The 23,534-nt window shown below is 40.3% G+C and overlaps 2 protein-coding genes across 4 annotated transcripts; both read left to right on the top strand.

Annotated features, from left to right (window-relative positions):
* The first annotated feature begins 2,381 nt into the window (after window positions 1–2,381).
* Window positions 2,382–10,998, top strand: LOC125262818. Of its 3 annotated transcripts, none has more exons than XM_048181688.1 (6): window positions 2,386–3,252; window positions 3,669–3,797; window positions 9,642–9,671; window positions 9,858–9,922; window positions 10,710–10,772; window positions 10,925–10,998. In XM_048181688.1, exons 1-4 carry the CDS (start codon window positions 2,712–2,714, stop codon window positions 9,872–9,874), a joined length of 717 nt encoding a protein of 238 aa, XP_048037645.1. In that variant the 5' UTR covers window positions 2,386–2,711; the 3' UTR covers window positions 9,875–9,922; window positions 10,710–10,772; window positions 10,925–10,998. The 3 variants fall into 3 exon arrangements, with proteins under 3 accessions (XP_048037652.1, XP_048037645.1, XP_048037642.1); XM_048181685.1 differs by having other exon boundaries at window positions 9,639–9,671; XM_048181695.1 differs by lacking the exon at window positions 3,669–3,797 and having other exon boundaries at window positions 2,382–3,252; window positions 9,639–9,671.
* Window positions 10,999–11,131: 133 nt separating this feature from the next.
* LOC125262809 lies at window positions 11,132–22,099 on the top strand. The gene is made up of 6 exons (XM_048181683.1): window positions 11,132–11,241; window positions 14,096–14,401; window positions 18,411–18,719; window positions 19,429–19,719; window positions 20,301–20,615; window positions 21,603–22,099. The coding sequence occupies exons 1-6, from the start codon at window positions 11,178–11,180 to the stop codon at window positions 21,665–21,667; spliced, it is 1,350 nt and encodes a 449-aa protein (XP_048037640.1). The 5' UTR covers window positions 11,132–11,177; the 3' UTR covers window positions 21,668–22,099.
* The last annotated feature ends 1,435 nt before the right edge of the window (window positions 22,100–23,534 follow it).

Here is a 23,534-nt window from a genome sequence, read left to right as displayed (position 1 = left end):
ACTATCTCACTAAAATTAATAATTCGACTGATTCCCGAACACTTTTCAAAACCTTTTCTTCTCTTCTTTGCCCTCTTCCCCTCCCTCCCTTCCTCATCAACTCTTACAGCTGATGACTTTGCCACATTCTTCACACATAAAATAACAACCATCAGCAGCCAATTCTCCACACCAAACACTGACAATAACATCTTAACGGAAACCACAGAAATTCTCCCCTCCTTCTCCATGCTTTCGGAGGCAGATGTTTCAAAACTCATCCTCTCTAATCACCCTACTACCTGTCCGCTAGACCCTATCCCCACTCATCTTCTTCAGGCCATCTCCTCCTCAATTCTACCTGCACTCACTCACATTATCAATTCTTCCCTTCACACTGGAACATTTCCCACAGCTTTTAAGCAGGCTAGGATTACCCCACTGCTTAAGAAACCCACTCTGAATCCAGCACTTTTAGAAAACTACAGACCAGTATCCCTTCTTCCTTTCATTGCGAAGACACTGGAGAGAGTTGTATTCAACCAACTGTCTACTTATCTCACACAGAACAACCTCCTTGACAACCACCAGTCTGGTTTCAAGAGTGGCCACTCAACTGAGACTGCCCTGCTCTCAGTCACTGAAGCCCTGAGACTGGCACGAGTGACTTCACAATCATCAGTACTCATCTTGCTGGATCTGTCTGCTGCTTTTGACACAATTAACCACCAGATCCTCCTGTCAACACTCATGTCGAAGGGCATCTCGGGAACCGCACTCCAGTGGTTCAAGTCTTACCTCTCAGGTAGGTCCTTCAGGGTATCTTGGAGAGGTGAGGTGTCCAAGTCACATCATCTTGCTACTGGGGTACCTCAGGGCTCAGTGCTTGGACCACTTCTCTTCTCCATCTACACGTCATCACTAGGATCTGTCATTCAGGATCATGGTTTCTCCTATCACTATTACGCTGATGACACACAACTCTACCTCTCATTCCAACCAGATGATCCGACGGTTGCTGGTCGTATTGCAGCCTGCCTGACAGCCATTTCTGCCTGGATGAAGGACCACCACCTTCAACTCAACCTTGCAAAAACAGAACTGCTTGTGATCGGTGCCAACCCAACACTTCATCACAACCTTTCAATTCAACTTGGGTCGTCAACCATCACTCCTTCCAGGACAGCCAGGAACCTTGGAGTGGTGATGGATGATTCTTTAAGCTTCATGTTGCTACAACGGCCCGGTCCTGCAGATTTGCCTTGCCTCAGGAAGATTAGACCCTTCCTATCGGAGCATTCCACACAAATTCTTGTCCAAGCTCTTGTTCTATCCAGACTGGACTATTGTAATGATCTCTTGGCTGGCCTTCCAGCATGCACTGTCAAGCCTCTTCAACTGATACAGAATACTATTCTCATTTGTAAGTCGCTTTGGATAAAAGCGTCTGCTAAATGACTAAATGTAAATGTAAATGATCTACGACTGTTTTTTTGTTTTGTGATGGTTATTCATGAGTCTATTGTTTGTCCTGAGCAGTTAAACTGAGCTCTGTTCTTCAGAAAAAATCCTCCAGCTCCTGCAGATTCTTCAGTTTCCCACCATCTTTTGCATATTTGAACCCTTTCCAGCAGTGACTGAATGATTTTGAGATCCGTCTTTTCACACTGAGGACAATTGAGGGACTCAAACACAACTATTAAAAAAGGTTCAAACATTCACTGATGTTCCAGAAGGAAACACGACGCATTAAGAGTCGAAGGGGTGAAAACTTTTGAACAGGATGAAGATTTCACAATTTTTCTTATTATATTTAAATATCGTTGTTTTTCATTTAGTACTGCCCTTCGGAAGCAACAGAAGATATTTGTACAAAAGTACAATTTACCTTGATATTTGAATTCAAAAGTTTTCACCCCCTGACTCTTAATGCGTCTTCTTTCCTTCTGGAGCATCAGTGAATGTTTGAACCTTTTTTAATAGTTGTGTTTGAGTCCCTCAATTGTCCTCAGTGTGAAAAGACGGATCTCAAAATCATTCAGTCACTGCTGGAAATGGTTCAGATATGCAGAAGATGCTTGAAAACTGAAGAATCTGCAGGAGCTGGAGGATTTTTCTGAAGAACAGAGCTCAGTTTAACTGCTCAGGACAAACAAGAGACTCATGAACAACCATCACAAAACACACAAACAGTCGTGGATCATCAGGTGATCACACACAGTATTGAGAATCAATGGTTCACACACTTATGAATGGGGCCATTTTAATAAATTCAGCTATTGTTTTGTCTTGTGAACTAAACACAAACATATTTTATGTAAAATATTTTACTCAGAACAGTACTAAATAAAAAATAACATGCATTTTGTATGATCGCTCTTATTTTATTAAAATTATTCACATTTTCACAGATTCTGCAAGTGGTTCACATACTTTTTCATGCCACTGTACATCACTACTGGGAATTTAGTTGGTTTTATTTCTACATTTTTTTCAAAGAAACAACAAGGATGACACAAAAAAAGGATGATGAACTTTATTTTCAGTGCATGAACAAAATTTCTTTCCCGGTCTGTAATTACTGGCAACGATTGTGGTAAAAATGAAATATAAAAACAAAGTTGCACAAAACCTACTCCATTCTACCCTTTTGGTTCTTTCTGAAACATCTGTGTATCATTAAATCGCAGCACGTCTCTGTAAGAGTAACTTTGAATAAAAGTGTCTGATAAATGAATAAATGTAAATCTGTAGATTCTAGATCAGACACAGGAGATCTCCTCTCATTACTTACTTTCAGTAAGCTTGTCTGTTCTTTATTTACAGCTGAAGAGTTCAGATTGTGTTTACTGGACAAGAGTAAATTATGTGTTCAATTATGTGTTCACTATCACATTACCAGCAGTGTTTCTGAGTTTAATCTCAGATTGACTGTTTGTGTTTGTTCTGCAGTGTTTGGAGCTGATGAAGATGGAGTGAAGAGAGAGTCAGTGAAGAAGGGAGATTCTGTTACTCTAGACACTGGTGTTACTGACAAACATAAAATTAATAAGATACTGTGGATGTTTCGAGATGATGTCATTGCTGTAATGTATAAAAATGACGAGACCTCATATCCTGATGATGAGAGATTCAGAGACAGACTGAAGCTGGATAATCAGACTGGATCTCTGACCATCAACAACACGAGAGTCACAGACTCTGGACTTTATGAAGCACAGATCAATCTCAATGATGGGCTCTCATATAAGAGATTCAATGTGACTGTCTCAGGTGAGGACACTTTTATTATTTGAATAAGTTGTTTTCAAGTTTGTTCTTCATAACAGTATCACAGGATCACGGTCATGCTGTTGATCTGAATGTAATCTCAGCTGTGATTGGCCCAGGTGATCACATGACTGATACTCAGAACAGAAACTGAACATTTCACACACAGTACAGTACGATATCTTGTTTGGTTTCATTCCACTAGAGTTAATATTTACAAACCTGTTAATTTTCACCATCATTGGTGAGAAACTTTAGTTGTAAAGTAATGACTGAATAATTCAGATGATGTCACATTATAGGGCTCAAATTATGAACTATAAATGAATGTACAGTGATGTCATACTGTCAGGTTATAGAGTTGATGTTTATAGAGTTTGTTATAGATCAGACTCATTCACACTAATGACTGTCTTTAGCTGTTCCAGATCCAGTTCTGTCTCCAGGTGCTAAAGCAGGAATAGTTGTTGTCGTTCTGTTGGTGTTTTCTGCTGCTGCTGCTGCTGTTTATTATCGACACAGAATCTGTGATCTAAAACGTTTATTGGGTAATTATTACATCTCATATAACAAGAGAAAAACAAGCCTTATTGCATGTGCTACAAAAGTTTAAACATATAATGTGTTTTCCATATTAAAAGTTGAAGTTCATAGAAACCATTTCTGTCAAAAATGATCATAATGACTTCCGGTTTGGGCGATGTTGTGGTAGGTCGCAAGCTGGGAGAGCTCTGTTGAAATCCTCTCTAAATTTGACTATTACACGCATTATTATTACAGTCAACTTGAGCAAGCCTGTGTGAATGCATATTAATCATGGGGAAACCGACCAAAAAGCAAAACCAACCCGCAGAGGGCTCACCTGATGATAATCACGATGCCGGTTCGCAGGCTAATCAAAATGAACCGCATGCTGCTAATAACACGCCGCTAACCCTGGCTGACATGGAAAAACTCCTCAACTCAATGGAGGACCGCATTATAACCAAATTGTCTGTTCAACTTTCTGCTGACCGAGCAACGATTGATAGGCACGACCAGACCATCCAACAGATGGAAACGTCACTTAACGACATGGAATCCAGACTGCTGACCCTGGAAGCGACCTGCGCGACTCTGTCCAAAGATAACGAGGCCCTCAAACTTAAGACAGACGATCTTGAAAATAGATCGAGGCGCAATAATATCCGGGTAACCGGCTTACCTGAAAAAGTTGAGGGATCGCAGCCTACAGCTTTCATGGAGGTATTCTTGGCTGAAATTTTTGGCGAGGAAGCTTTTTCCTCACCTCCATCCGTTGACAGGGCGCACAGAGTAGCCTTTTCTCGCAGGAAACAGGATGACCCACCGCGCCCTTTCATTGCACAGGATTCACCGTTACCAGGACAAAGAGCGCATCCTGAAACTGGCTAGAGAGACTGGGCCCCTCTCCTTTCGCGGCTCTGAGGTACACATCTACCCCGACTACAGCGCGGAGGTTTCCAAGAAAAGAACAGCGTACTATACAGTGAAATCGCAGCTGAGAAACGCTGGATTAGCATATCGGATGTTTTTTCCTGCCAAACTTCAAGTCACTGACAAAAACGGTCAGAAAGTAACTTTCGCCTCCCCTGAAGAAGTTTCAGCCTTTCTGCAAAATAATCGGCCAGGTATTCCTTCTACTTCCTCCACTTCGTGAAACACTAATTTTGACGCCGTTAGAATTTCTCTGAGTTAAAGGTGGACTTCCTGATGCTGGAGAGCTTTGTGTTTTCATCACTCTGCGTTGTCTAATCCGGAAATCAACCATTCCCTGATTTACATGATGGATTACTGAGGTGGACGCGCTTCCCTACAACCGCGCTCGCGTTCGTATATGCCCCATTTCTGCGCGTTTGCACGCACACTCAGACACAAACTCTAGCATTGGCATACGGAAATGAAGGTCCCTGGACAAGTTCCCTGTTCTCCCGTTGCATTTTCCTCCAAATGCTATAGCTGTTCTGTCTACCTCACATAAATATTCACTTATGTTGAGGGCTACAGCTCTCAGTTGTTCTAATTGTTTATATTTGTCACATAGCGTCTTTGCACAAACATGTTAGAATATGTAATAGTCTTAACTGCATTGTTTCTTTGTAAAACAGAGTTCTAGTGTAAGTTTGGTGTTCTTTAAGCTGGTAGCTTTGAGTTCTTTTCATGTTCCCTGTCCCCTTCCAGACGTTTTTTTTTTTTTTTTTTTTTTTTTCGTTCCCCTTCCCTGCTTATGCGGCCGCACTTTATTTACACCCCCATAATTTAGTGAATGAGGACATCCAAAACTAGTTCCAACCAAAATCGGCCCATTCATTTTGTTTCTCTAAACACCAAGGGGATGAATACCTGGTTGAAAAGGCAAAAAATAACATCCTACCTACAACAACTAAAATCAGACATAGCCTTTTTACAGGAAACCCACCTTAAGAATGACCATATCAACTATCTTAAAAGGGGCTGGGTTGGGCAAGTGTTCCACTCCAAATTTAATTTTAAGGCCAGAGGGACAGCAATCCTTGTTCATAAGGACATTCCCTTTCAAGCTGAAGAAGTGATTGCTGATAAAAATGGAAGATTCGTCATTGTAAAAGGCAGACTATTCACCAATCTTGTTATTTTGATTAATGTGTACGCTCCTAACTATGATGATTACAACTTTTTTAACAAATTATTCTCCGCTATCCCCTGTGACAATAACTATAAGTTAATAATAGGGGGGGACTTTAACTGTGTATTCAACACTGTACTAGACAGATCATCAAACAAGGTTCAACCCCTCACTGTCTTAGACCATCCCGCAATTGGAGGCTTAACCCCCTCCTCATTGCTGATAAACAATTTGTAAATCATGTTTCCTCCCAAATTAACTTTTTTATTGAAACTAATACCTCCCCAGACATCTCTCCATTCTACCTTTTGGGAAACTCTCAAGGCCTATTTACGAGGGACAAATAATTGAATACTCTTCTAGGACAAAAAAAACAAGAGACTCAAAATTCAAGGATATCTCACGAGCTATTGCAGAGATTGATAATCAATACTCCTCCTCTCCATCCCCAACACTTTTCAAAGAGAGACTCCGATTACAGACAGAATATGATTTACTCTCCACAGATAAGGCATCTTATTTACTTACTAAAGTGAGATCTAAACTTTATGAATCCGGGGATAAGGCTGGCAGGCTACTTGCCCAACAAGCTCGCCAGGCCCAATCATCTCACCTTATTCCCAAGATTTATGATCAAACGGGGGAGACCAGAACAGACTACCTGGAAATTAATAATATTTTTAAACAATATTACAGTAAATTATATAGCTCCGAATGTGAGGGTAACCCTTCTCAGCTCAATCAGTTCCTTGAAAACCTTCACTTTCCCTCTATTTCATCTGAACAAAAACCACTACTGGAAGGTGCAATCTCCAATATAGAGATTCTAAAAGCTATCAACTCTCTTAAAAGCAACAAAGCACCTGGTCCGGATGGGTATTCCTCCGAATTTTACAAAAAATTTGCACCTATGCTATGCCCTCTGCTCCAGACTATGTTTAATGAATCTCTATCATCCGGGCAGCTCCCACCTACCCTGCGACAAGCCGCAATTACTTTGCTACCCAAAGGGGGAAAAGATCCACTTCAATGCTCCTCCTATCGCCCAATCTCCCTGTTGAACGTGGATTATAAAATTCTATCTAAGGTTTTGGCGGCTAGATTGGAAACAGTAATTCCACATATTATCACAGAAGACCAAACTGGCTTCATTCTAAATAGGCACTCTAGTTCAAATTTCAGAAGACTCCTAAATATTGTTTATTCCCCCCCATCCCGCTCTCCGGAATTTGTTATATCTCTTGACGCTGAAAAAGCGTTCGATCGGGTTGAATGGCAATATTTGTTTGCAACTTTAAGGAAATTCGGATTTGGAGACTTCTTTATCTCCTGGATAAAACTCTGCTACTCTCACCCTTCTGCCACAGTAATTACTAATGGACAGCAATCAGAGTACTTCTCTCTAGGCAGAGGCACACGTCAAGGTTGCAGTTTATCTCCTTTACTTTTTGCCATTGCCATCGAGCCACTGGCCATTGCTCTTAGACAATCTGAGGACTTCCGGGGCATAGAGCCTTGGGGCCTTCTACATAAAACATCCCTTTATGCAGATGACATCCTCTTATATGTCTCAGACCCACTGGGCTCTGTTCCTTCCATTCTCAACATTCTGACTCAATTCGGAAACCTCTCCGGCTATAAAATCAATTTTGAAAAAAGTGAAATGTTCCCTCTCAACAATGCAGCCACTTTAATACCGGCATCACATTTCCCATTTAGAATTGTTAACAAGGGCTTTAAGTATCTCGGGGTAGAGATTACTCAAACTTTTCCTTCCCTCTTCACTAAAAATTTTAATATCTTGTTTGAAAAATGTAAAAAAGATATGGCTAGATGGATGAATCTCCCGCTGTCCCTAGCAGGACGAATTAATCTTATTAAAATGATTATATTACCAAAATTTATGTACCTCTTCCAAAATATCCCCATTCTGATTAAAAAATCATTCTTCAGTTTATTGGAGAGTAATGTATCCTCCTTTATTTGGAATGGCAAACCGCCTAGAATCAAAAGAAGCGCCCTCCAAAAACCTAAAAAGTTGGCCGGTCTAGCCTTTACCCAATTTTATTTACTATTATTGGGCATGCAATATAAAGACAATGCTGCATTGGTTGGGAGCGGGGGGCTACAGTGGGAATGGGGCCTGGATACGGATGGAGATTGCCTCTAGCCCATTTGATCCGGGCGCCGTGCTTTGTGCCCCACGCCCCCCACCTCGAAGCCAATTTTGTGCTAACCCGGTGGTCTGTCATTCTATTAGAATTTGGTCTCAATTCAGAAGACACTTCAAGTTGCAGACAATGTTGGTGTATTCTCCCATAAAGAATAATTATAGTTTCCCCCCCTCTCTCACAGACTCGACCTTTAGAACTTGGGCCTCGAAGGGCATAAATTCTATCTCTAGTCTCTATGTAGATGGCAAGTTTGTGTCTTTTGCCCAACTCTCTCAATTATTTGACTTACCTCCTTCCCACTTCTTTAGATTTCTCCAAATTAAACACTTTGTCCAGAAAAATATATCCTCCTTTCCAGACTTTCCAGCGAGCAATACAATCGATCATATTCTCTCATTACCCCCTTCACGTAAAGGCCTAATCTCTACTCTCTATAACTGTATCAGCAATGTCTCCCCACATTCTTTGCAAGATGTCAGGAGTTCGTGGGAGAACGATTTCGGGGAGGAATTTACAAATGATCATTGGAAGGCTGTGCTTGACTCAATTCATACCTCCTCTCCTTGTGCCAGGCACAACGTGATTCAACTTAAAATAGTTTTAAGAGTACACTTGACTAAGACAAGGTTGGTGAAAATCTTTCCTAATGTCGATCCCTCATGCCCTCGCTGTAAAGGCCAGCCAGCAGATTGTATACATATGTTCTGGTCTTGCCCTAGACTAAATACGTTCTGGACCAATATTTTTGGCGCCTACAATATTATGCTTCAAAAAAACATTATCCCCAACCCTGTAACTGCCCTCTTTGGGTTTATCCCTGAAATTCTCCCCCAAAACAGCCCAATTATAGCATTCACTTCCTTGATTGCTAGGCGTCTCATCCTACTCTCCTGGAAGGAACAAGCACCCCCTAGCTTCAGAAGATGGGTTTGTGATGTAATGCATTTTCTAAAACTTGAGAAGATCAGATATACCCTTAAAGGCTCTATCCAAACATTCAGAAAGATCTGGACCCCCTTTCTGGAGTACTATGAGAACTTGCAAACTCCATTAAATAAGAATGATTAATGTATTATCATCATAGTTTTGCGGCAGCACCCATCCCCCCCCCCCTTTTTTTTTTTTTTTTTTTTTACATTGAATGCTTACTCTTAGTAATATTTTATTTTTATTAGTATGATTTAATGTCTTCCACCCTTTCCATTGCTGGTCAGGCGACCACTTACTTTGCAAACTTATGCTATCCTGTAAATTCTCCTCTTATAATTATTAGTTGGACTATAACTTCAACGGACAATCATTCTTGAGAAGATCTGGATCTATAGGGACAATAGGGATGGTTGGGTGGGATGGGTGGGTTGGGGTGGTGGGGTTTATGTTATCTTGGTTAATACTTGTATTATACAGCCATTACATTTTTGTATATATATGATCCACTATGTGCTGTTGAAATCCTACTTGTTTTAAGAAAAAACCCAATAAAAATTGTTAAACATAAAAATGATCATAATGATTGATGGTAATTGCCATCGGTTGTTTTTATAATGATGAAATGATCTGCTAATGATCTCCTGTTTTTCTGTGCTGACAAGAAGCCGAGGTCTCTGAACGACAGTCAGAAACGGGTGAGTATTACTGCAGCAAGAGAAAATGTTGAGTTTCCATATTTAGTATTTTTACTTTTTATTTTAACCACAAGTTCTGCTTGTAATTGTTTTGGTGCAGTAATTAATGGAGTGTGTGATTATACATTTATTCCAGTATTGAGATGCATGACATTAATATACTAATCAACTGCATTTATGTTTTAGGAGTCAAGCATGTTTAACCCACAGTAATGTTTGTTCGTCTGCTATTGAAGCTCACAGAACTAAATGTAAGCTTGAGAAAATTTGCTCGTATGCTTGTTTTGTATGCTTATTTTTTCAGACTTTAACACAGAAACTCTGAAGATGGCACCACACTTGTTTTTTATGCTTCAATACTTTCGTTTTTTACTGACAGAGGTGACTATCACTTCTTTATTTGTCGGTATTCATATTTAAAGGTACAGTAAAGTGATTTCTGAGAAATGCTGTTGGAAATTGAAATCAACACACGACCAAACAATTTTGTGAATATTTGCTATTGGATGTCGATTTCAAACATCAACAGTGTTTCTGAGAAATCACTTTCTCCAGCTTTAAATGAATAGTTGAATAGATTTATTAGTTATTTGCCCTCATGTTACTTTCATCTGTTTCATTTGTTCGAAATGACGTCACATCAGTTCGCTCTTCGATTTCGTTTGAAGTATATCGGTCACTTTAGCGTTAGTTCTGCTCATTTTCAGGGTCCAGTTCATGCCACTCACACACACTCCTGCCTCCTATTTTATATATTTGCTCGATATATGAGTATATTGGTTTTTGCAATGTTTCACAGAACAAAAAAGGTTTTTTGACATGAGGGCAAGTAAGAATTTTCAAAAAAAAAAAAAAAAAATTTCATTTTTGGGTAAACTAAATTATTTTTTTATTTTAAGTAATGAAGAAGTATTAACAGTATGGTGGAAAATCCTTCTCTACTGCCTAAGCGAATATTTATAATGTTTACATAAACTTTAAACAAGAAATAAATATTGCTTGTTAATGTACATTAATGATTATTATTCTAATTATCAGAATTTGTAGATGGTGTTGTGACCGATGAAGAGGCAGCCTCTGAACAACTAACAAGTAAAACATGTGAGTATTTCAATTTCTATAGCAAGAGTTTAACTAATATAAAGACACAATATTACTGTAAATGGTTATCGATTATATCTTCTCATCATTACTGACATGTCCATTTGCTCGTTCACTTACAATCGTGTATTTTTACGCCACTGCTGTGACAGTTGAAGAGAGGACAGTATCAGTAAAGGAGGGAGATTCTGCCATTCTCAAGACTGATGCTGAAATACAGAGAGATGATCAGATCCTGTGGACGTTTGGACCTCAAGACTCTCTAATAGCTGAAACTAAAAGTGAGACCAGTGAGATCGCAACATATGATGGTCCTAATAGGAGATTCAGGGACAGACTGAGGCTGGACAAGACGACTGGATTTCTCACCATCTCAAACATCACAGCTGAACACACTTGGAGTCTATGAAACTACAGATCAGCAGCGGCAGAGGAACCTTGTTCCAAAGATTCATTGTGACTGTCAGAGGTGAGTATCTCAGGTATTATAAAGCTGCAAGCAGCATTTATTAGGGTTCAAGCATTTAAGGCCTTTAAGCACATAAAAAGGTATTATATTTTATTTAGCAAGCATATAAACACTTAGATCATAGATGGAAAAGACCATTTACAGGCAATACAGGCAATTTAGTGAGGAAAAATATGGTTTTTAAAGGTTTTTTGACAGTTATAGTGCCACCTATTGCCCAATCTCCACCACTTTTGGGGTGTCCTCAGAGTGTGTCCATACATATGCATGTTAATTTTGGTGAAAATATCTCATTTCGTTTTGAACTTATAGATACTTATATATATGAGAGCATAAAAAATGCCACTTCCTATCAAAATTTGTCATTAGTGTTGAAACACTTAGTTAACCAGCTTGGGTTCCGTGTTTAGTATGCTGGTTTCATCTCAATCAGACCAACGGTTTTGAAGATATTCGCAAAAGTTTTTTAGCACTAAATCACAACGTTGCACAAACCATGAGCCCAAACCTGGCAAGTCTGGTATCATTGGATTTGGCAAGGTTTCAGAAGTCTAAGGATGTGAAAATAAGTTGACCACACCCAAAGTTATATACATTTTCATCCAAAACCATTAAAAACATGTTTTATAAAGCTTTCTAACAGTTATAGCGCCACCTATGGTCCAATCTCCATAAATATTGGCATGCTTCTTTAGAGTCATATGTTGCATGTGCTCACTTCATTGAGTTCTGAGTTTTCATTTAGGCTTTATAGGCTTTTTTTCTGTAGATTTTGCCACGCCCATTTTCTAAATGACCCTGTTATAGCGACCCAAAGGGTAAAGTTCTGGTTTTGTTCCGATCGGATGAAAAACCTAGGACTAATTCAAATGATATGCATATTGTGTGGATCTGTGAAACACCACATGATTACAGAGGCGTAAAACTCATTAGCGCCAACTAGTGGCTGATTTCTTTCAAAATTTTTACAGACCTCTAGGACCATGAGTCAAACATGCCCACCGCCCAGTTTCATCCCAATTGGCCTCCATTAACCTTGTCTGATAGGTGCTCAAAATTCATTGGCCGATGGCGGCCATGTTTTTTGAGATACGCCAATGTCCTCATGTACCGTCATGCCCCCTTGGACCAAGACACTGCATGCCAAATTTCAAGTCGATCAGCTAAACGGTTGCATAGTTACAGCTGTTTTCATGTTTTTTTTTTCGAGTTATAGTGCCACCTATTGTCCAATCGAAATTATTTTTTTATCATGACCAAAGATTGAGCCCCTACACACGTGTCCCAATCTTGGTGCAAATGTCTCATTTCATTCTTTAGTTATAGCCATTTTAGTAAAAGTGGCTCTGCCCTCATCGGTTGTTTTGGCAGTTTTGTTCAAGTCTCTACGACTTACCGTTTGGTGTGCCCAATCACTTTTAGGGGAGAATGCTGCAGCCTCTTCACTCAGTATTGTAAAGAAATTACTTGTTCTTTATCAATCATCTAGTCATGCATCGGTCAATCTCTGTCTCAGGTCACTCAGTTTAAAATATCAGGGTTTGTCAAAGTTGCTTATGTGAAGCGGATGCACACTCCTTGCACAGTATCCTGTTTCCATTTCCTAGTTCTTCTGCAAACTCATGTGACTAAAATACAGTGCACAGCATAAATGAGTACACCAAGTCTGTTTAATCAGTTACCAAAGAAGCATGTCAAACTGTCAGGAGACTTATTTCTTAGCACAAAAGAGGACAGTGGTAAAAGAGGAATACCAAATCATTCATTTAATTGTGCAAATATAGCAAAAGTAACACAGAAATTCAAAAACAATGGACAGAGCAGGAGAAATGTGTCCCAGAATGACTCAGAGCCAGCAAAAGCTAAGAAAAGAGAGACTTATCTCACAGAGTAAGATCCAGCCTGCAGAAATGACAAGCATGGTTGTTGTTCTCACTGGAACTACCTACTGTAGCCAAAGCACAATAAAGTCAGTTAGCCATTTCCAAAGCCCATATTTACAAAAAAGAGATTCTGGGAATCAATACTCTGATCTCATGAGACCAAATCAATTATTTTGGATCTAACAGAATCCAAAATGCTCTGGTGTTGCTAGAGGAGGAGTACAGCGAGAAGTGCTTGGTTCTTATATAGGGATCTTATATAGGGATGTATGAGTGCTGAAGGTGTGAGGGAGTTGTGCTTTATCAATGCTGTCATGAATTCACACCCCGCTGTGTGATGTAATACACAAACCTGAAACAGAACATGTTACCCTTTCCTCATTCCCTGTATTGTTGGTCATTTTTTTAACATGACAATGAGGATGTGGGGGATTCTGTAGAGACGGGTTGAGCAACACTCCCCATTAAAGATCAGGGCATTTAAGGAGCTCATCATCCAGGAGTTAAACAGGACAAATGTGACAATTTGTTATGAACTTGTACACTCCGTGCCAAGAAGGGTCAGAGCAGTATATTCAAAATTATAGAGGGCATATTAAGTGATAGAATATTATACATTTGTTGAATTAAATCTAGGGGGTACTCATTTCTGCAATCCTTCATTTAAACAAAATTGGCTAATTTACTTATTTTATGGCTATTAATGACATATTTTCTCAGTTATTATGTGTATGTTTAATACATTTTAGTTTTGCCATCTTTCCATGAATTGTATTATTGATCATAAAGAAAATACATCTTTTGTATATGTTCATTGTGTCATTAAGCAGGGTTAATACAGTATATGTGCATAATACAGTACAGTATAACCTCCAAGATTATATATCACGGATAAAAACAGCATGCACACTTGCTGTAATGACATTTTCTTTGTATTTCTCTCTTTCTATGTGCTTCTGTCACAAATAAAGTCGTGATGAGATCAGCGGTGGAGGGAGAATCGGTCACTTTATACCCTGACACTGAAGTACAGAAAGATGATCTGATCGTGTGGACATTTGGATATGAAGACACTCTCATCGCTCAAATGACTGGAAAGACCAGAGAAACGTATGAAGGTACTGATGGGAGATTCAGAGACAGACTGAAGCTGGACAAGAGGACTGGATCACTGACCATCAACAGCGCGAGAACTGAACACTCTGGACTTTATAAACTACAGATGAGCAGCAGCAGCAGAGGAACCACAAACAAGAGATTCAAAGTTGCTGTGAATTGTGAGTATTTGTCTTTATTTTTATGTGATGATGCATTGAAATGCACTGGCCAGTTATTCATACTGTAAATAATGCACACACATCCATCAATGAGCCAAAACATTATGAGCACCTGCCTAATGGCGCTTTTCCACTGTGTGGTTTCAGCACGGCTTGGCTCGCTTTACTTCCAATTTGCTTTTCCACTGCAGTTTAGTACTGCTTCAGAGTAGGTGGGATTATAGACTGATTGTAAACTGTCTATTACTGTCGTGGATCTGCTCCTCGGCAACCAACGATTCTGCACCTCGTCTACTGACCACAACACAGCCATTTATTTTTCCAAGTTGCGTGCAACAGTCGTTTAAAGCAAGTCTTTTAAAAAAAGTCATGCAAACAAATAATACTGCGGTGACCGTTACTGACTGTTTAAGGGTGCATTCACATTTGTAGTTCGGTTCGCTTGGTTCATTTGGTCCGGACCAAAGAAGAAAAAAAAACATTTAGTCCTGGTCCGATTAGCGTTCAGATTAGCAATTTTATCACCGAACCAAAAGATACCGAACCTTAAGGCATGGGGATACATTCACAACCTTATTGGTTGGATTTTATGACGAATTGCCTATTTTGAGACAGAACTTACCAAACATCCCAAACAATGCTGTTTGCTGAGGTAAATGCGCTCATTGTGTCTGCGTAGCGGTGCATGTGATGGTATTTTGGCCAGCTGGGAACTAGTGAAGAGCTTATAAAATGTGTAAAGTAGTCAAAACAGCGACAGGGATCCATCCGTCACACAAACGATCTGCTGTGAGGAGACGCGCGTCTGATACATGTGATAGGCTTACTCGCGACTATGACAAGAAAAACCGACATGCGTGAGGATTCTGTCCTTTTTAGGGTCTCGTCTTCCTGTTTTTGGTTCGTTTACATGTCTTTGGTCCGTGTTGCGTTCATATATCATTCGAACCGCACCAGAGTTCGTTTGGAAGCGGACAGAGACCCATCTTTTCAGCGGTCTCGGTCAGCTTGTTTGGTGCGCACCAGGGTTCGGATGGCAGCGTTCACATATGTTCAAATGAACCGCACTAACCGAGCAATCGCACCAGGGTTCGTTTTAATCGAACCAAACATGACAAGTGTGAATGCACCCTTAGTCTAGCGGGTTTGGTGTCTCGTGTCTCAAATCCAATGACACTGGTAGAGACAATTCTCTCTGACCTATCAGTGATTTGCAGTGTTTACTGTCACATTTAGTATCGGTACGGCACGCTTGGAACATCCACCGAGGTTGTACTATTTAAGCGAGTCGTACCATGCAGTGGAAAAGCGGCAAAAAGTGGGCCGTACTGAACTGTACCATGCAGTGGAAAAGCATCATATTATGCTCTTGGTCCACCGCGTGCTGCCAAAACCCACCAAGGGATGGACTCTACAAGAGCCCTGCTGATCCTTCATGCCCTGTAGGTTGCGAGGTAGAGCTGCCTTGGATCGAACTTGTTGATCTAGCTCATCCCAAAAGATGCTCAGTTGCACTGAGATCTGGGGAATTTGAAGGCCAGGGCAACACCTTGAGCTTTTCATCATGTTTCTCAGACCATTCCTGAATAATGCATGCAGTGTGGCAAGGTGATTATCCTGCTGAAAGGGGTTGCTTCCACCTGGAACACCATTGTCAAGAAGGGGTGGTACCTGGTCTGCAACAATGTTTAGGTGGCACGTGTCAAATATCCGTCCACATGACAGTCCAGACTCAAGCATCACACTCCCTTCAGTGCAGTGTATCCTGATGCCATCACTTCCCCAGATAAACAGCATACACATACACTGCCGTCCACGTTTCTTTAAAAGAAAACAGGACTCACTGGACCGAGCAATCTTTCACTAATCTGCCTCTTGGGAGTGAGGTTTACCCACACAGCTTTCTACCAGCTAGCTTCCGTTACACTCACTCCACTAAATCTCACTCCAATCCAGGTCACAGCACCAATGTTACCCCTTCTGGTCCTAACCACCTCACTCCAAGTGGGACTCAAACCCGGGTCACCAGCATGGGAGGCAGGCTCGCTAACAAGGACGCTAAAGACCACAGCCCCTAGCATCAGTCACTAATGTGCCTCTTGAGGTCAGGGAGTAAGGTTTACATGCACAGCTTTCTACTGGCTGGCCTCCGTTACACTCACTCCCCTAAACCTCACCCCTTCCAGGTCACAGCACCAGTGTTACCCCTTATGGTCCTAATGCAAGTGGGACTCAAACCCGGGTCACCGACATGGGATGCGGGCACGCTAACAAGGATGCTAAAGACTGTAGTCCCTAGAATCAGTTGCTCGCTCACGCGCCCCTTTAAGTCGGTGTGTAAGGTCCAGTAATGACACTTGTATGGCCATTGTTGGCGCTTTTGACAAGGGTAATCATAGACACTCTGATTAGTGATCACAGCCCCATACAGAACAGAGTGTGATGCACTGTGCATTGTGACACAGTCCTCCCATAACCATCATTAACATTTTGTTACTTGTGCCACAGTAGACTTTCTGTTTGCTTGGACCAGATGGGATAGACCCATCATTGCCTTTGTGCATCAAAGAGCCTTGGGCACCCAACACCCTGTTGCCGGTTTGCGGTTTGTCCCTTCTTGGATGTTAAAAGGGTGTTGCTGACTATGATTTCACTTTTTTAACTTTAGTTAGTGTGTAATGTTGCTGTTTGAGTATAAACAACATCTGCAAAGTTACAACGCTTAAAGTTCAATGCAAAGGAAGATATTTTCTTCTAAAGAATTCTTTGTTTTAGGACTACAACAAACAGCTGGTAGGGACTACAATGACCTGCTTCCCATGTTGGTGGTGACATCACTAACCCAAAAATGTACATAAACCCCACCCCCGAGAACACACAACAAAGGGGGCGGGGCCATGTTGGGCTGCTTTAGAGAAGGGGAAGAGTTAATAATAATAATAATTCCTTACATTTATATAGCGCTTTTCTGGGCACTCAAAGCGCTTTACATATTGAAGGGGGAATCTCCTCAACCACCACCAATGTGCAGCATCCACCTGGATGATGCGACGGCAGCCATATTGCGCCAGTACGCCCACCACACACCAGCTTATTGGTAGAGAGGAGACAGAGTGATGAAGCCAATCAGTGTATGGGGATGATTAGGAGGCCATGCTGGACAGAGGCCAATGGGCAAGATTGGCCAGGATGTCGGGGTTACACCCCTACTCTTTTCGAAGGACATCCTGGGATTTTTAATGACCACAGAGAGTCAGGACCTCGGTTTAACGTCTCATCCGAAGGACGGTGCTTTTTGTCAGTATAGTGTCCCCATCACTATACTGGGGTGTTAGGACCCACACAGACCACAGGGTGAGCACCCCCTGCTGGCCTCACGAACACCTCTTCCAGCAGCAACCTAGTTTTCCCAGGAGGTCTCCCATCCAGGTACTAACCAGGATCTGCCCTGCTGAGTTGTTGTAGTAGAGTGTTGTTGTCATGCCGTCATTTTACGCCGGACTGCTTCACAAACGAGGGTCAATTCAACACAAAAGATTAACGTGATGGCACATGCTAGTGGATGAGTTGAATCAACTCCACAGCAACTAACCATTCAGAAACATCCAGTTTCATTCTAAAAGTTGTAACTTCTTCCTGAGTCTCTCCATCAGTGTCGACTCCGGTTTGAACAATGTAAGGCTGAACACCATTTCTGACAATCCTCATTTTGGTTCAAATCTTTATTCCTGTCCATTTCTCCTGCATCCAGTATGTTGATTATGAGAACTGATTATTTGCTTACCACCTAATCAACCCGGACCTTAATACGTGGCCTTGTTAGGTGATGTTCACTGATAGTTGCCTCACCTGTGAGTGTTCATAATGTTTTGGCTCATCAGTGCAGATGTATGTTTGCAGTTTGTTCTTACCAATACTAGTACACACACACAGCCTCGGATGAGCTTTACTGACTCACGTCACATAACCTCCTCATTTCTCTGTTTCTGTGTGCCTCTATGATATAAAGTGAAGAAAATATCAGCTAAGGAGGAAGACACTGTCACTCTGAGGACCAATACTGTAGTGCATAGAAAAGATCAGTTACTGTGGATCTTTGGAGATGAAAACTCTCTCCTAGCTGAAATCAAAGGAGGGATTGGAAAGATCTCTACATTTGACATTGCCGATGGGAAATTCAAAGACAGACTGGGCTTGGATGAGAAGACTGGATCACTGACAATCAGACATATCACAACTGAACACGCTGGAGTCTATACACTGAAGCTCGTCACCAGCAAAGCGACAACAGTCAGAAGATGCAATGTTGTTGTCAAAGGTGAGTATCTCAAGTCAAACTGTACAGATTCCATTCAGACAGTCGTCAGAAGCTCAAGGGTGTGTTCACAGTTTTAGATTGGTTCTCTGGCGTTCTGACATCTATACTGGATTGTAACGGGCCACATTGTGACTATGATGAAAAGAACCAGGTATGTTTGATCAGTCTGTACTCTGTAGGGTCACATCTTGTGACATCGAGTCCTGTCTTTGGTTTGTTTAGATGCCTTTGGTCCATGTTGCATTCATATTTCATTTGCACCAGAGTTAATTTGGAAGCAGACCAAGAACCCCTGAAAGTGTGGGCCTCTGTCTGCTTGTTTGGTTCGCATGGCAGCATTCACTTTTTCAAATGCACCACTTTAACACCAGAGTTTGAATCAAACCTGCCATGTGTGAGCACACCCTAAGATTAAAGTTTCAAAATCTCCTGCTGAACCGTATAATCACATCATTGCACCATGAGTACGTCATTCAGTTATTATTAGAGCAGAACTCTGTAAGCCTGGAAAATGTGACATTCTTCCAGTCCGAATGGTCTTTGAGGCAGCAAACCGAGATGGGGTGTGAGAAGAAAGCCAGTAGTGTTAATTTCAAACAGAGTCCTGTGGTACTGTCACTCAGATGTTCACATGTACACGCGCTTGTGTAATGGGAACTTTCTCTCTGTATTTCTTTTGTTCTTTGTGCTGCTGTCACAACTGTGTCAGTGTTGAAGATATTAGGGAAGGAGGGAAACAGTGTGACTCTTAATCCTGATGCTGAAATACAGAGAGATAATCTGATCCTGTGGAGGTTTGGAAACAATCCCATAGCTCAACTGACTGGAGAGACCAAAGAGACGACATACACTGATGCTGACGAGAGATTCAGAGACAAACTGCAGCTGGACAAGAACACTGGATCTTTGACCATCAGAAACATCACAAATGGACCTTATAAACTACAGATCATCAGCAGCAGAGGGACCTTGTCTAGGAAATTCAGAGTTTTCATGTGTTGTGAGTCTTTCACATTCATTTTAAGGAAACTTTAATTATTATTTTTTTTTATTGCAAAAGAATTTAGCAATATTTGTTTCCTTCTTGCAACAAAATAAAATATGTAAATATGTCCAAAAAATTATCAGTAATGTGCAACGAATCTGATTATCAATTAATCTGGTCTACACAAAGTACAGATCATTCGCAAATTACAAAACATAAGAATGCTTTAAGCATTTCAGACAAATGAATAGTTTAACACACGTTCCCAATTGCTTCCGCTTTATGGTATCACTAACAGTTGACCGTGGAATATTTAGTAGTGAGGAAATTTCACAAATGTGGACATGGAAGTGATTGGAACACCTGAATTCAATGATTTGGAGGGGTGTCCCAATACTTTCGGCAATATAGTATATGTTACAAAACATGGGTTTTCAAATTGGGGTCCATGGATCAATTCAGCCAATATATTTTTGGAAACAACATGATACCTTTAAATAACATTATTCATTAAATAGAGTAAATGTAGACTATATCAAGTTGAATCTGACAGTGTTTTATCTCTGTACAAGTAACTTCCTCTGTTTGTTCTCCAGGTGAATCCGGTCCGAAGACAATGTCAGTGATGATGGGAGAATGTTTAATTCTAATCACTGATTTTAACATAGAAAGAGAAGAGAGGGTACAGTGGAGCTTTGGAGCCAAAACTCTAGCAACTGGAATGAATGGAGACTCAAAAAAGACTTCATACGGTGATGATGAGAGATTCAGAGACAGACTGGAGCTGCACCATCAAACGGGATCTCTCACCATCAAAAACACCAGAACCAGCGACACTGGAGTTTATCAACTAAAGTTCTGCAGCAGAAGCGGAGAGAACATTTGCTGGGAATTTAGCGTTACTGTCAGTGGTGAGTATATCAACTCTTTTAATATGATACTCTTACTTTTTGAGATTTCTTTGAAAAATGTCATCATTTATATAATCATTTGTCATGTTGTGCCAAACCTAACTTTCATGTTCTTTTCTAAATAACAAAATTAGATGCTACCATTCAGTGTTAGTCTTCAAAAAGGACTAAGTGACTTGTGTACTAAATCTCAAGAGTATTAAAATCATGTTTTAGTTTTTGTGAGGAACAGACTCAGGCGTAGATCATTATTCACTAAAAATTTGTGATAAATTCTTGTCATTAATTTTGATGTCTGACTACAGACTAGGGCTGCACGATTAATCGGACGATTAGAAAAAACATTGAAATTGCACTTAAACGATTTGGCTTAGTGCGATTATGAAATCGCAAAGCAGCGATTATTTTTTTATGTGCGGCTTATCAATAAACTATAGCTCCAAATGCTAATCCATCTGAAAGCACTGAGAGTGACAAAAAATAAAAAAACAACACGCGTCAAGCATCTTTCCAGACATGAGACGCATTTATTAACATCTTGTCCAACAAAAGACAACATTTAATAACGTGTTTTTACTCCAAACTCACTTCATAATGACAGTTGAGCGTCCTTCTGTGAGATGATGTGGCTTCACAGAATAAGGCAGTCGTGTGTTCATTATCAAAACGTTTCAGTCATGTTTAATCAATCAAAACATTTCAATCTTCTGTTTATTCAGCTACAGCGATAGTATGGGATTTCCTGAAATGACGCGTGTTCTACTTCGGCAGCAGGGCATATTTGCAGTTTCTGCACAAGAGCACCCTCTGGCTTTCAGATAAAGAAACATTTACTACTGATCACAGAGCCGTACAGCTCTGACAAGCTGCGCATAAAATAATTGCAGCTTTTGCCAAATCGCGTGCGATAAAATTGCGATAAATCGTGCAGCCCTACTACAGACTTGACCTGTTTAATGTCTGTCTCTCATATTCTTTGTATTTCAGATTACACAGGAAACAGAGTGAATAAATCAACAGTTATAATGATGAATGGAGAGGATCCTGTTTGAATGTGCAGCAGTCAACAAGTTTAGTTTGATAAGATAAGACACGCCCACCAGCGTCAATCACATCAACAACTGAGTTCAGTTTTACATGCACTTCTCAAATACATCCACTGAAAGTGAAAAATAAACATGTGAATGTCAGAAATATCATATGTTTGTGTGAACCACAGCAGTATTTCTCAAACTGTGCATTTATGCTGTTTTATATAATAATACGGATAGTTCACCCAGTATTTTTAACAGTTATCAAGATTGAGACAAAAACCTAGGAACTAGTTCACTAAAGTACGAATTTCATGGGCGTGTGCGAAAAATTGCACGATACACAATTGTTTGCGCACATGAAAAAGCGCAGAAATCGGTGGACGGTGGCCGATGGCGGACATGTTTTTTGAAATACGTCAACGTCCTTGTAGACAGTCATGGCACCTCGAGTGAAGACACTCCCTGCGTTCCATTCGGAAAGGCTCGTCCCTATGCCCTAATCCCTTCAAAGGGTTTACCCACCGGAGTGAGAGCTTCGAAGAGTTGAAGGGTGTAGGGGTCAAAAAAACTCTTTTTTTGGAACACACTTCTGCGTCATCTTAACGAAACAATCAAGGAGGAGTAGATTGTGCAAAGCTGTGCCTTTTGTTTAACATTAGTTTATATATTTATTTATTTTTGGTTTATCGCACCATATTGTATATTGTGTCTATGTATTTGAAACATTTAAATGGACTGATAAAGGGAGCTGTATTTTTGTTGGAGTATACAATGTCGTTTTGACCATAATAATGTACCAAATCTAACTTGTATAAATATTACACTAGTATAGAAAAAAACTATACATACATTTATAGGTAAAATCGAACTCCTAACCTCCTGTACCCATTCTGTGATGTCAAAGAACTTCCTTGTGCAAAGGATCATGGGGTCCCGAAGTGTCCATCAGTTGTACCCTTCGAAATCCTTCATTCCGAAGGGCCCTTTGAAGTGGCCAGTTTGAGCACTTCGGTTTGGAACGACCCTTCAATATGGCAGCCATGATTATTTTTTCTCCAAAGTGCCCTTTGGAGGGCGATATATCCCGTTTGGAACGCACCGACTGTATACCAATTTTCAAGTCGATTGGACTAACGGTGAAGTAGTTATAGCAGTTTTCATGTTTTTTGCTGTTATAGCACCACCAAGTGGCCAGTTTGCACGTTCTTTTGCATACAACCACAGAATAATCTATTACATAGGTGTGCTGAGTTTGGTGAAAATATCTCATTCTGTTCACGAGTTATAGCCATTTTAGTAAAAGTGGCTCCGCCCACTTTGAACATTTTGGGACCCCTTAGGGAATAATCACTTTTAGGAGAGAATGCTGATGCTTGGAAAATGTAACAATTACAGCGCTACACGCTTTAACACCTAATACTGTAATTCATGATATGAGCTTGAACTACCTCTTCATCTTCAGAACCTTAATGCTCATGTTCATATTGATGCTAATGTCCTCTGATCAAATCTGAATGTAAAATTGTGAATGTAATCTGAATGGACTTTTTTACATGCTTAAGTACTTGCCTGATAAATTCCACATATAGTAAAAAGAAAAAAAAGCTTGTTAACACTTAAATGTTTCATGAGACCACATGATGTTGTGCCTTGGATTATTCACTACTGTTAGTATTGTTCTGATTTGTTAGTAAGTTGTTTACATAAATGTGCATATTAATGTGTATTTGATCTTTTGACTGTTCTAGTGTACAAATACTGATTCTGTTGTCACTGAATCTGATACAGCGTTGTTTTACATACTCTAATTAAATATACATTTTTTTATTTTAATATGACTAAGTTGTGTCAATGAAGAATTTCACTCACCTGAAGAAATTCATAC

This window comes from Megalobrama amblycephala, linkage group LG1 (genome assembly GCF_018812025.1).
Source record: "Megalobrama amblycephala isolate DHTTF-2021 linkage group LG1, ASM1881202v1, whole genome shotgun sequence".
NCBI lineage: Eukaryota > Metazoa > Chordata > Actinopteri > Cypriniformes > Xenocyprididae > Megalobrama > Megalobrama amblycephala.
Note: the sequence above shows the minus strand (reverse complement) of the source record. Positions and strands in the feature narration are given on the sequence as shown.

Excerpts from the sequence above, each read along its gene's own strand:
- LOC125262818 (XM_048181685.1), top strand. The coding sequence starts at position 2,712 with ATGAATAAATGTAAATCTGTAGATTCTAGATCAGACACAGGAGATCTC. Across the intron at positions 3,253-3,668 it reads ATTCAATGTGACTGTCTCAG|CTGTTCCAGATCCAGTTCTG; the intron begins GTGAGGACACTT and ends GACTGTCTTTAG. Across the intron at positions 3,798-9,638 it reads TGATCTAAAACGTTTATTGG|AAGCCGAGGTCTCTGAACGA; the intron begins GTAATTATTACA and ends TGTGCTGACAAG.
- LOC125262809 (XM_048181683.1), top strand. The coding sequence starts at position 11,178 with ATGAAACTACAGATCAGCAGCGGCAGAGGAACCTTGTTCCAAAGATTC. Across the intron at positions 18,720-19,428 it reads ATGCAATGTTGTTGTCAAAG|TGTTGAAGATATTAGGGAAG; the intron begins GTGAGTATCTCA and ends CAACTGTGTCAG. Across the intron at positions 19,720-20,300 it reads ATTCAGAGTTTTCATGTGTT|GTGAATCCGGTCCGAAGACA; the intron begins GTGAGTCTTTCA and ends TTTGTTCTCCAG.